Here is a 13,387-nt window from a genome sequence, read left to right as displayed (position 1 = left end):
CACAGGCAGCAGGCACGCAACGGATGATGAGTGGGTGGGATGGTTAGAGAGAGGAGTCAGTCTGCGGCCATACCACCCTGGACACGCCCGGTCTTGTCTGGTCGCGGAAGCGAAGCAGGGGCGGGGCTGGTTAACACTCGGATGGGACAAAGAGGAGTCGGTGCCCGAGTCAGGAGCCCTGTCACAGCCAGCAGGTGAGACAGCAGGGTCCCCATGCCAGCGGGCGGGGCTTCCCTTTAAAACAAGGTCAGTGGCATCTGCTGCCAAAGGGGTGGAGGCAGCAGCACACAGGGGACGGTTCTGTGAGGGCTCTTAGGAGGAAGGGGGCTTCCCTCTGTTCCTAGAGAGCTGAGGAAAGCACCGGGTGGGGATCTGCCTGTGCCATCCATGCCCGTCCCCATGAGGCCAGGTGCCGCATCCGACTTTCCCAGAGAGCCGCTCGCCAGCCCCCACGGAGACGCGGTGGACGCCAAGGTTAAGGTCGGTGCCGCCTGAGGGGCAGGCGGAGTGCCGGCTTCCTAGAAGGGTGCTGGGCGGAAGGTGAGCGTTGAGGGGGTCTTAGGTTCCCAGACAAATTTGAGGAAGCAGCATCACACTAACAATTCAGTCACCAGAAAGGCCTGGGGCAGCCCCCTGGAAAGCTCTAAGCCGGGAGGGCCCTTCAGAGTTGTCTGCCGTGCAGCAAGGGGATTGGTGGGCCTTCGATGCCCCTTTGATGCCCCAGTGATTAGATATGCACCCCACATCCCCAACGCCAGGCGTGGCCTTGGTAAAGCAGCTCCCTTCGGCCCAGGACATTGCCCTGAGAAGGGACTCAGCTGTGCCCCTCTGTTGCGGCAGGGTTTGGGGGTGCACCCCACAGCACGCACTTAGAGCGTTTGGAGGTTTGACTGCCGACAAGGAAAGCAATCTGGGAAGGCTGCATGGCAGGAGAGGCATTTGAGTTGAGACTGGATGAAAGAACAAGACGTGACCCAGGGATGGGAAGGAAGCAGGTGGCACGGGTGAGTGGACCACACAGGAAAGGCGTGTTCAGAGATCAGCCCATCAGGGTGACTGGGCCTGGAGTGAAGCCAGTGGGACGTTGGTCGGCACAGGCGGACGGACAGGCCCGGACTCCGGAGCTCCTCGCCAGGGGCACTGCGGGGTTTGGAACCTTTTCTGCATGCCGTGTTGGAAAGGGGCCAGCCAGGGCTTTCTGCTAGTCGGTGATCTCCTGTGAGAGCACTGAGGCCTCACTCGGTCGACCAGCTTTGTGGGGCAGATTACACGTGGCAGAGATGGGGGGCGGGAGGCGCCGTGGAATGTAACTCAGGGGAGCGTCTCCAGGCCCTGGGGACCAGTTGGGGGGGGGCGGTGACAAAGGGAGTTGCTGGTGAAGCTGGCCGGGTTCTGTCCGGGGACCCAGCAGGGAGGTGGGAGAGGAGAGCCTAGGCGTGGCCCTGTGGCCTGGAGGCAACCGCGTGGCAGGAGAGAAGCCTCCTTAGAAGGAGCCCGAGGCTGGGTGGTGCGTCTGCCCTGGGGCCCACTGCCTCCCTTTATGTGAAGGCCGTGTGCTCCTCTCACCTCCCCCGCCTTGCACCCTCCGACCTGGCTGGTGTCTTCGTTCTGTTCAACGCTGATAAAGCGATGGCTGCCTGCCCAAGGTTACCCTAAGCACCTTGCACGTGTTAACCCACTTAGTGCTCTTTGCAACCCTGGTTGGGTCCGGTTATCATCCGCATTTTATAGTTGAGAAAAACAAAACACAGACTTCAGGTGATTCCAGAGGTCACTCAGCTTAGGGACGTTTTCTGGGGCCCTTGGGCCTAAGCAGAGAGGAGCGGGCTTCGTGGTAAGGTCCCCAGTTCCGGGTGCTCTCTTGCCAGCCAGCGTGTCTTTCTGGGAGCCCCTGAGCCCGCTGGCACCCTCTCTCCTTGACTCCCCTCATAGAAGACCCAACTGGTCTCTTGTTTATGTTCACATCCTCCCAACAGCTTTCCAGACTCACCCTCAGCTCTGTTTTTTGTCTGTTAAGACAGAAAGGGATGTTAAACGCTGCTCCTGGAGCCCTGGGTTCACACTTCTTTAACCCAGTCAAAGACTGCCAATCAGAGCTGGAGGGCTGGAGTTGGGGCCTGAGTCCCATTAGCCCAGTCTCTGTAGGGGAAGAATCAGAGGCCCAGAGAGGTGATGTGACTTGTCCAGTGCTGCACAGCAGTTTAGGAGCAAAGCTGTGTGAACAACCCAATTTTGTTTTTACTGTTCGAAGCAGTCAGATTTTCAGTAATGGAATTTTTGATTAAGTCATGTTGTATCCACATGTCAGACTAACTTTACCTTCACATTAGAAGCTTGTATGTGAGCATTTAGCATTGACACAGCACCTCCCTCGGGTGGATTCCATCATCAGACTCACTTCACGCAGGAGGAAACCAAGGTGCGGAGGTCATACCGGGGGCGAGAGGCAGGGCTGGACCCCAGCCCAGGCGGTTTGCCACTAGACCGGGCGCTGCAAACGGAGCTTGCCCTCTGTGCTGTCCAGCCCGTCAATGATTTTGGAAAGATACTCACCAAAGTCGGTACAGGAAATGAACGTGCAGCTTGATTTTGTTTTGTTTTAAGGACGAACATATGCTCAGAAAACAAATCGGCATATGGGCACCGGAGTGGCGGCGGCGGTGACCTCTGCGTGGTGGGGTGACAGAGAGGCTTATTTTCTTCTCTGTTTTCCTGCATGATCACACTGTACCGTGAGAAAGTATTATTTTTATCACCGGATAACTTTATAAGGCGTCTTTCTCACGGCAGTGAGATGGGTGAAGTGGCGTTCAGGGACAACACGGTAGCTGCGCTGAAGCGCATAGCTGGGCTCTGGAAGGGGGAGGGGCCTGGCAGGCGCAGAGGTTATAGTTCAAACAAGACGTAGACCTGTGGAATCGGGAGGGACCTTGGAAGTCACCCCAGTCAGCAGAGGACCCTGTCTGTTTACAGACCCCCGGGCCAGGGCTCCTTGCTGTGGCTTTGGAGTTTCAGGTGGCATTCGGGGAGGGATGTCCAGTCGGCAGCTGGGGGTGCAGCAGTGGAGTGGCGTTGGAGCCCTTGGGACAGAAGTGGAGGTGAATGAATTGGCAGCCTGGCGGCGGGGGAGCTCTGGGAGACGGTTCAGAAGGTCCCGGCCAGATGTCCTCCCCCTCCTCCTGGGCCCAGCCGCAGAGAGACGCTCTGTGCTCTGCTGCCGTGGGGTGCGGGGGGTGGGGGAGGTGGACGTGGGGGCGGACAGCAGGCTCCTGTCTGGCCAGGGTTAGGGAGGAGGCTGACCGGCCAAGTCTCTGTTTCCTTGAGCCCCAACTGTCTCGTTCTGCTCTCTGACACTCTGGGGCTCTGCCTTGCGACATTCTCAAAGCAATTTTTTGTTTCTTTTCTTTCTTTGACCAGAGACCACCTGGGAACGTCCCAGCAGTTCTCCTGGGATTCCAGCCAGCCCTGGCCCTCACAGGAGCTCTCTGCCTCCAACAGGTACTGTCCGCGCACGGTTCGGGGGCCCCGGGAGGCTCCCACACCCACCTGCTATGGGAAGGCCGGGACTCTGGGTCCTGGAGCCTGAAACCCGGCCCAGGATCCTACAGCGTGAGCTTGGGAGAGGCTGGGCCTAGGCCTGCTGCCCAGCGGGTTGGCACCCCCCGGCAGTGCCCACAGCAGCTCTGGTGGCCGCAGGCTCTCTCCCTCTCAGGTGCCCGGGGAGAGGAGATGTCTGGGAAGATGCCACAGCTCTTCCCTGTCTGGCAGGGCCAGGAGGGCCCGAAGCAGGGACAGAAATGCTCCCTGTGGCTCTTACAGAGGGCCAAGGAGTAGAAGCTGAAGGGAGGCAGATTTCTATAGGGCAGGTTTTGAACAGAACGTCCAGGGAGGAAATGGGATTCCTTGTGAGGGTATGAGTTCTCTGTCTGCAGAGGTAACCAAGCGGAGGCAGCTGAGGTAGGAATTCCCGTGATAGGCGGGGAGTTTGTCCAGGGGGCTCTTGGGAGACATCTGGTTCTGAGTCCAGGAGACAGGCTGCAGGACACGTTAGAGGAGAGAACACCATCTGAGTGCTCGTGGTTTGGACCTGTCCTAAATGTCACCTCCTCCAAAAGGCTTCCCTGACCACTCAGTTAAGAGCCTTTGTCCAGTCACTCCAGATCACAGCCACATGCTGTTTTGTTGCTGCTCGTTGACAGCCTACTCTCCCGTGCTAGGTGGTAATCTCCCTGAGGGTGGGGACGTCGTCTCTCTTTTTCTTTTGTGGAATCTTCCATTGCAGACAGAGCCTGGCTTCCGTGTGGAGTGGATTCACCAATATCTCCACCGTCGTACGGTGTGGAAACCCAGTTGTTGGTTTTCAACTTTCGGAGGCAGGCTGGTGGCAGGGCACCAGAGTCCGGGTTGTGGTTGGGATGGGGATGAAATCCGTAATGGCTTGAGGATGCGACAGGGGCTCGTAGCTGGGCGGGGGTGGAGAGGCGGAAGGCACAGTGACATCCTCAGCGTCCGTCAAATTCTAGGGGCGAAAGCAGTCAGAGGTCTAAATTTTACATAAGCCCCTTGCGGGCAGGGACCTGGGCGTTTCCTCCTGGTTTCTAGGGTGGCGTGAACGCTCCGCTCTCAGACCAAGTCCCCAGAAATCTGCGCGTTCAGCACTGCAGTGACAGCAGGCAAGCTGGCAGTTCACGCTGCCTTCTCTTTCTTTACGGTGCCTGTGGTTTTTTAACAATGGAAATGCCTGGTGGAATAATGTGAGGTGTGGCCCTCCTTCCTGGCTGGCTTCAGGCCAGCCAGACACTAAAAAGGAAACCCGCTGTCTTTTCCGGCCAGAGTGCTCCCACGGGGCTGTGTGGAGAGGGCAGGTGTGACTGCCGCCGCCTGCCACATTGGTGGGGCCGGTCAGGCCTTGCCCCTTGAGTCCCAGAGTTACCTCTCCAAAGCCTGCTCTGCTGGCTCCAGCCTGTCCCCTCTCTGCTGTTGGTGTGGCCATCCCCCGGAAGGAGAGCTCAGAGGAGCTGGCTCCGGCCCCCGGCCTGGGGCCTGGGCTTGCAGACTGCCTTCTTCACCCAGCAACTCCGGGCTGGGGGCCGGGGGCTGGGCCCCTGAGGGGAGCTGAGAAAGGCAGGGCAGTGGGTGGGGAAGGTGAGATCCAGAGACCAGCATCGCCAAGGTGGCCAACCTAGGCTGTGTGTAGGCGGCTGCTTCTCCCTCCGCCCCCAGGTCCAAGGGTGCTGTCTCCCAAGGTGGAGTCCTGCGAAGCTCGGGTCTGCCCAGTGCGCTGCGGAGGCCGGGCTTTGCGGCCAGAGACGGGTGGGAAGCCCTGCCGCCTCTGCTCCCTCTGCAGCGGCAGCGTGCACATCGCAGCCCGAAGGCTCCAAGGCCTGAAGCGAAGAAACCCACTTAACTCAGTGCTTCTGCCCTTTGTTTGCTTGCAACATGCCACATAAACGTGCCCGTTTTCCCTGCTCTAGCGCAGTGGTTCTCAACTCCAGTGATTTTGCCTGCCGGGGACACGTGGCAGTGTGTCTGGAGCCATTTCGACCACCGAGCACCGAGGCAAGGTGCTGCAGCATCTAGCGGGCGGAGGCCAGCAGTGCCGCTGGCATCCCGCAGTGCACAGGACTGGCCCTACAACAAAGATTCACCCGGCCCCAATGTCACCAGTGCCCAGGTTGGGAACCTCTGCTCTAGGGGGACTCAGAACATCAGCCCATGGCTCCCCTGCCCCATATTAATGTCTCAAACATCAGATGTCTCCTGCAATCAATAGTATACCCTAGTTTTCAGTTGGAGGCATCTTTCTGTTTCCTTTCTTAGTGGTGCTTAAGGATCTAACAGTCACTGGCATCTTAGATTTTTGAAGTTACAGCTTGTTAAACTGGAGCCTTGGGCAGGTGCCTCACCTCCTCAATCGTAAATCCAGGGCCCAGAAGGTGGCCGCAGAGGTCCTGTCCCTCCCTCGTGCTTTCTGGTTGGTGCCTTCCGCCCTGGGGCGTGAAGACAGCACTTTACCCCCCAGGAGGAAAGGAAGGACCCGCCAGTGAGGCTGTAGCAGGTGCTAGGATATTTGGACATTTCCTATTCCAATTTTTGAACCTAAACTCATAGCTAAAGAATGAAATCGTAGCCACGTTGATCTTGCTCTGCAGAGGGGCGTGCTGGTTTTTTCCCACCTTTCTTCCTCATTCAGTTTTACTAACAGCTTTTGAGAGCTGGAGTGTCATGGTGAGGAGAGGAACAGACTCAGTGAGGACGGAGGCTGCTTCATAACTCGCCCCTGCTCGCCCTCAGGCTTCCAGGTTGTCGGCTGCTCTGCGTTTCAGCCTCCTCACGGAGCAGTGTGCCGCACGCCGCTCTCGTACCGAGGGTGTAGCCGCGGACGAGACAGACACGTGTGGGTCCCGCTCCCCGGCAGCCTGCGTCGGAGCGGGGAGTCGAACCACACACGCATGCGCAGGATTTCTCAGATACTCTCACGCGAGGAGCTAAAGTGGGGCCGAGGGTCAGAGCGTGTGACAGAGGAGCCAAGGAAGGCCTCAGTGAGGAAGCGACATTGAGGCGAGATTTAATAACAGTGAGAAGGTGGATGTGGGGAGGGGTGGTTCTAGGCCGGGGAGCAGCTAGTGCAAAGGCCCCGAGGCGGGCATACCCAATGCACTTTGGGAACAAAAGGCTGAGCCCGAGAGTAGCGTGATGTGAAGGGTGGTCGCCAGCGGGCGGCCAGAGGCAGGGGTGGGGACTTCATTCTGAGTGTGCCGTTTGGGGGCGCAGCTAAATGCAGTGGAGGTGTGCTGCCTTCATGGGACGTGCTTCCCTGGAGCCACCAGGCAGCACGGTGCTCTGCTCGGACCGCCCTTGGTTGGCAGTGGGGAGGTGACCTGCACAGTGGGTGGGGGTGAGGGCGAGGTGGAACACTCAGCCACATTTCTTGGCCACACACGTCCCTTGTGGCCGCTCATGAAGAAGAACGTGGGAAAACAGGTCAGGAAGAGCATCTGGGGGAACCACAAGGCGACCTCGCCGAACTGAGCTCGGGCAGCCCGCCCTTCTCGGGGCGCAGGGCGAGGGCCGGCTTGACTTCCGTGTGGTAGCTTTGTGAGCGTCTGGGAGGGTCTGAAGGGCTGCCCGTGGGCAGAGCTGGCTGGTTCTTGTTAGTGCGGGGGTGTTGAATGCCAGTGAGCACAGCCAGCGGGCTACCGGCTGGGGAGGGAGACCTGGAGACGCACCCAGACCCCACCCCCAAATCGATTCCACTCTGAATGCTGGGTGCTATTTAGGGTCCGGGTGGGCCGGGGCCTTTTCCTGCATCGCCTCCTTGAACATCAGCAGTTGCGGGAGCTGTGTTTACTCGGTGGCTTTACTGGAGGTATTTAATGCCAGGCCTGGGTGAGAACCGCGTAAGTAAGAAGCAAACTTTAAACCAAAACAGAACACCTCAGACGCTATATTCAGTAACTGCTGCAGATATTAAAAATCCTCTTTGGGCTGGATTCCTATGCAGTGTGGATTTATAGGGAGAAATAATAACAGGCAAAGGGAAAGGAAATGTGAGTGGAAAATGAGGTTCTGGGAGTTTCCTGCGTGAGTCGCCCGGTAGAATGAAGGCAGTATAGCGCAGTGTTGTCCAGCCGAACTTTCCGTGACAGTGTAAACGGTCTCTCCCTGTGCTGGCCAGTGTGGTAGCCGCACGTGGCTGTTGATTACTTGAAATGTGGCTGGTGCCTCTGAGGAACTGAGTCTTCAATTTAACTTAGTGCCTTTTCTTTATTTTGCAATAATTTTAGATTCACAGGAAAGTCGTAGAGACCATGTAGAGAGGTTCTGTCTTCCCTTGACTCAGTTTCCCCCGTTGATGTGTTACATAACCACAGTACATTTGTCAAAACTAAGAAATTAACATTGTGAATTACTGTTAATTAAATGTCAGACTTTATTTGGATTCCATGAGTTTTTCTACTAAGGTCGTTTTTTCTGTTCTAGGACACCATATTACACTTAGATTTTATTTAAATTTGATTTGTTTAAATTTAAATGGCCACCGGTGGCTCCAGTATCACCAGTGCAAATGTGGAGAGTGAATTCTTCCCTGAGCCTCTGGGCCTGGGGTGTGCTTGAACTTGTGTTTGTGGTTCTCTTAAGGGTATCGGAAATCTATCATCTATCGAGGTTGCCCTGGTGGGGAGTTGGGGCAGACAGCCTGCTTCCCTGAGCCCGTGCGGGCAGACAGCCTGCTTCCCTGAGCGAGGGCCTCGCCCTCGCCCTCGCCTTCTTGCCCAGTTCGGGAAGTTCTCAGCGGCTCCCGTCTGCCGTACAGAAGCAGGGGAGGACCTGCCCCCATTGCAGGTCTAGGGAGTGCCAGGCCCAGAGCGGCTCCCACAGCCCTAAGCGGGACCTCACCGTGGGCTCCCGGGCAGGCCAGGCACCCGCTGAAGGCTTGCGTGTCCTTCAGAAGCGGCGTCCTTGTTGGCCGCGGCGCCAGGGACCTCCTCGCAAAGGCCTGGACGCCCCTGGAGAGCAGCCACAGGTGCCGGTTCACAACTGGGTGGGAAACGGTATCATAGTCACTGGCCTTTGGGAGACAGTGAGGATCAGGTGGCCAGATAGAAATTTCTGGAGCAGAAGGCGATTAATGTAGAAGGGCTCCCCTAAACAGACCAGGTAGACACCCCTGAGAAAGTGTGTGTGATGACAGAGGGGGCTGCCAAGCCTTCCAGGTGTGGCAGGAGGGGAAGGAGGCAGTGGCTGTGCCGGAACTGCCTGACTTCAAACCCTGCGTTCCCATGCCACAGCCGTGTTTCCTGCGTGGCTCCGTGGTAGGCCCGCTCTCCTGCCCCAAGCGCGTCCTGTGTCCGGTATGTGGAGGAATGCTGCGCACGGTTGCCTTGTTTGAGGTTCATAGCGCATCTCAGCGTGTTCTAAAAGGCCCACTGTAAACACACTTTAAATCTGAACAATGGGGGCATTTGTCCCAAACTCTTTGCACCCCTACTGATCACGAACACGCTGCAGAGTTGCGTTCTGTGCGGCACGCTGGGAAACGTTACGTGGCACCACGTGCTGTGTGGCAGATGCGGGGGGGCCGGAGGGGTGGAGGAAGGCGGGAAGGAAGGGTGGATTGCAAGAACCACAGTCCCGGGGCTCCCAGATTTCTTAGCCCTGAGGAAGGAAGTTACTGTGTTTATTGCAGATGGGGGGAGATTGGGCCAGACTTAAAGGAGATACAAGGCAGGTCCAGGGCTGATGTTCTTGTATTTTTTCGGGTTCATCAGGGAGCAGGAATGAGGATGGTGGAGCTCTGAGGATGTAGCTCCGACAGCAGGGATGGGGCAGAGAGGCAGATGCAGAGCTGCCCGGGGGTGCACTCTGGGTGGCAGGCGCTGCCGGCTCTTCTTTGTGACTCGGTCCCTCTCGACAACTTTCCTTATTCTCCTTCCTTCTCTGTTTTTATCCACTTCCCCCACCCTGACCTCCTTCTCCTCCTCTTTACTCAAATATCTGTCCCCTCCTGTCACTGCACACTTCCCAGGTGCCTTCTCTGTCCGTCTGTCTAACTACCCATAAGGGAGTGGAATGTGCGGGTCAGGCGCCTATGTTTATATTTGATGCTACTCAGGTAGATAGAGCTTTTTGTTCCTTTTTTTTTTTTTTAATATTAGAAACAGCCGAGTTTGGCATTTTAAGTTTTTTTTCTTGTATCTTCAAACTGAATTGTGTTCCTTCTTGGTTACGAGTGATCCTGGACTAGTTTTATTCCCTTCCTCGCACCTGGACGCCCCACAGCACCCACTTCTGGACTCATTTGTCTGTGGCTGACCCTTGGGGACCCGGGAGCCCGGAGGAAGGGGCATGCCAGTGAGGGACACTCGTGGGTGAGGGCCGCCGGAGTGGTGGACCGTCACGGCGCAGATCTCCGCGGATAAGCGTTCCGAGCGTGCCTGGGAGGATTCAAGTGAAACGCAGCAGGAGGGATGTCAGAGGAGAGCTGCTGCGTGGGGAGAAATGGTTGAATGGAAAATTATTTTTTTCTTTCTCAGTAATTGCTTTGACATGAGCAGCAATTAGCCAACAGCTGACAGCCCAGAACTGAAGGAGGAAGGAGGGATTGGGTTAGGGGCAAAATGCCTCTCTGCGTTACACAGCCCCCGGCTGCTGCAGTGCAGCGGCTGTGAGCCTGCAGGCGGGCGGGACGGAGGGCAGGGGTTGGGCGAGCACCTGCAGGTGCTGGGGAGGTGTGGGCAGGGGTCAGAAGGACAGAGCTGCCCTCAGGAGCCGGGACAGACAGCCTTGGTTTGCAGGGACTCAGCGTCCTCAAGGAGGGAGACTGATGACCTGCCCAGGTAAAGACTGTCTGTTTCATTTTTGTGGCCCATCTGAACCGTGGCTCGGTTTTGTGTTGCCTTTGCTCAGTTTTTAGGATCAGGATAACGTTGGCTTTGTGAAACAGACCGGGAAACCTGCCACTTGTTCCTATGCCTGGGCTTGTCTTTCTTGAGAGCATGAAAGAATTTACCCATAAAACCATCAGGGCCCAGTGCCTTTGTTGGCAGGGAGGTTTCAACGGTTTTAGTCTTTTTTACTTTTCTAGTGTCCCTTGAAACTGTTTTGATAATTTGAGTCTTATGGAAGGTTTGGTGTTCAATAGCATAGAATTATAAATCATATGCTTTTGCAGTAAAAAAAAAATAAATCTCTACTTCATTAGTACAACAGTGCTTATGTTTTCTTTCTAATTCCTAATTCTGAGCATTGGTGCTCACTCTCACTCTCCCATTACACTGGCTCATCTGTTTTAATAGTTGTGATTCCTGCTTGCCACCCACCTGCCCTGGGTGGCTAATATTATCCTGTTTCCTAACGCATTAGTTCTGTTGCCACAGTTATATTTCTTTTTCCTGTTCTCTTTCGGTTTATTTTATTAGCCTTTAAAATTTTTTTTTCCTAATATCTTAAGTTGAATGTTTAGACTATTTCTGTCCCTTTGGGTTTGGTAATGAAATAATTAAGGCTGTAGATTTTCCTCCAAGTTATAATTCAGGCCTTATCCTGTTTGTTTTGGTATGTTCCTCTTTATTATTTTTTAAATATTGTATAATTACAGTTTAAAATTCCTTTTTGACCTGAGATGCTTTAAAGGGCATTTTCTTAAATTTCTAAGTATTTGGGAGTTGGGAGGCTGAGGACCTTGTATATTTATTCTTTCATTATTAATATCTGCTTTTATTGCATTATGGTCAAAGAATGTCACCTGTGTTATATATGCCTAGTGCCATTTGTTGACGTGTTTATTTGTGGCTTAAATATGGCCAACGTTTTAAATGTTCAGTGGCTTCTTGGCAAAAAAAGAAAAAAAAATGTCATCTTTGTTTGTAGGACATGATATTTAAAATACACATTTTAATCAGTCTTTTAAATGAGATTATTCTGGTTTTCTTCACCCTTACTTTTGTCTGTTAATCAGTCCTAAACTAAAAAGTAGGGTACTGAGGTTTTTCAGTTGTTTTAGGCTTTAGACTTTGTAGCATTTGTGTTTTATCCATTTCAGTGCTGTGCTGTTTGATAACTAAGATTTCTCCAGTGTTAGGCCTGCGTTGTAGGGCGCGTCAGTCTAATGCCTGTCTTGGCATAGCTTTATGCCAAGCAGTAGATTCTTCTTGGCCTCCCAAGTGTTCTCCTGGTGCTGTTGGAATCCTGGCCTCCCCTCTTAAGCTGCCTTTTTAACGGGCGGATGTTACCAGCCCTTGGCCGGCGGCCTAGGGGGCATGGTGTGGACCAGGCTTGTAGCCGGCCCTGCAGGGCCGATCTCTAGTTTCTGTTTGCTCTGTGTGTGTGGGCCCACCTTCTTCTGGAGTGGGGGCAAGTCGGGGCAAGCCGTACAGGTCAGGGAGAAGCCCAGCTGCCCACTGCTGCGTGTGGCTCTGCTGGCGGGTGGCCCAGGACTTCTTGCCGCAAGCATGGAGGATGGGGCACCTCCCCCAGCGCGGAAAAGGTTCTCCACGGAATGGTCTCCCTTGCCTGCTGCTCGCCTCCAGCCCCGGCCACTTCACATGAGTAGGTGTTGGCGACTTTGGGCCGTTTTCTCCTTTGCTTCCTGCCACACTGCAGAGCTTTTTCCAGAAGAATCATGAGTTGGACATCAGTTTGTCTGTCTTCCCTCCGTCCGACCTGTGCTGTACATACGCTGTGGTTCTTCCTCCAAGCCTGGGGCGTGAGAATGGCGTGTTTTCCTGGTCTCCAGAGATCATCAGGCTTGTGGTTCATGGGGACCCAGTTCGGGAACAAAAGCAGTGACCCTCCCTTCTCTATCCCTCCCTTCTTTTTTTTAACAAAGTACTTTGTAATTTACTGATCCCTTTTGCAGTTATTGCCTGGTTGTATTGTCACACCACCGAAGTAGGCTTGGAGACCGGGTAGGATTATCCCCATTTTACAGATACAGAAGCTGAGGCCCGCTGAGGAGAAACCACTCCGCTCAGTTGCCCCTCAGGCAGCACCGCCTCTGGGAACCGAGATTACAGGGGTCTCAGCGTGAGTCTGTGGATGTCGGGAGTGTGCAGTGGTGTTGAGGGTTTGAACACAGCCACGTGGCACAGAAATTAGCAGACACCATTATACAAATCAGGGCTCCCCCCTGCCCTTGGAGAGCAGGTTCATCAGCAAACATCAGGAGAATTAATGAGTGTCCCCCAAGAGACATAAAGTTATTAGGGTAGAATATTATTAGAACATCAATTTTTTTTTTTAATGTTGGGAAAACTGCGACTTGAGAATGAAGTGTGTATGATCACTTGACTGTTAACTGGCGGCGCCTAATTTCACGGCAACCAATAAACCCAGTCCTCTTTCCATTACACCCACATGACATTGCCTTGAGCTTCAGGGTGGAGAGGTTCCTCAGGGACAGGTGGAGGGACTGCGGTAAGGTGGCCGAGGTGCATGGAGAGAGATTGGACCCTTGATTGGCACCGTGACTGTCACTGACGAGGTATTTGCAGCCATGGCAGCTGGACTGTAGTGACCTCACCTTCTGTTAAGAACGTGCCTTTTGCTCTTGGGCTCAAGAAGAAATTCCATCCCTTTACAGTTCAGTGGTTGGGGTGCTGAGGAGTAGAGAGATGCTTTCAACCCATTTCCAGCTCTGCAGAGACTGATAATATCCCGAGGGATGGTCCTAGCCATGCAGGTCCGCTCTCAGAGCCCGGGAAGGAGGTAGGAGGAGGGGCTGCAGTGGCCCAAGGTCGGGGGTGCCCGTCCGGGGCCCGCACAGCATCTGAGCCGTGTCTCTGTCCCTGCAGTGAATGGATACCACGCGTCAGGGACCCCAGCGCACCCTCCAGAGACTGCCCACATGAGTCTCCGAAAATCCACCGGTGATTCCCAGGTAAGG

At 54.8% G+C, this 13,387-nt stretch overlaps 1 protein-coding gene across 9 annotated transcripts in view; it reads left to right on the top strand.

Moving 5' to 3' along the window:
* Positions 1-13,387, top strand: part of GAS7 (growth arrest specific 7) — a 220,588-nt gene that overhangs the window by 160,218 nt on the left and 46,983 nt on the right. For 7 of the 9 annotated variants that reach the window (XM_075994084.1, XM_075994090.1, XM_075994086.1 and 4 more), the window contains exons 3-4: positions 3,418-3,498; positions 13,296-13,381. In XM_075994084.1, coding sequence (XP_075850199.1) covers positions 3,418-3,498; positions 13,296-13,381 — 167 coding nt within the window. Of the gene's footprint in view, positions 1-3,417; positions 3,499-9,119; positions 13,184-13,295; positions 13,382-13,387 lie in introns of those variants that run through there. The other 2 variants (XM_075994092.1, XM_012747955.3) reach the window with 2 other exon arrangements.

This window comes from Microcebus murinus, chromosome 18 (assembly GCF_040939455.1).
Source record: "Microcebus murinus isolate Inina chromosome 18, M.murinus_Inina_mat1.0, whole genome shotgun sequence".
Lineage (NCBI taxonomy): Eukaryota > Metazoa > Chordata > Mammalia > Primates > Cheirogaleidae > Microcebus > Microcebus murinus.
This window is presented reverse-complemented; position numbering and strand designations above follow the sequence as displayed.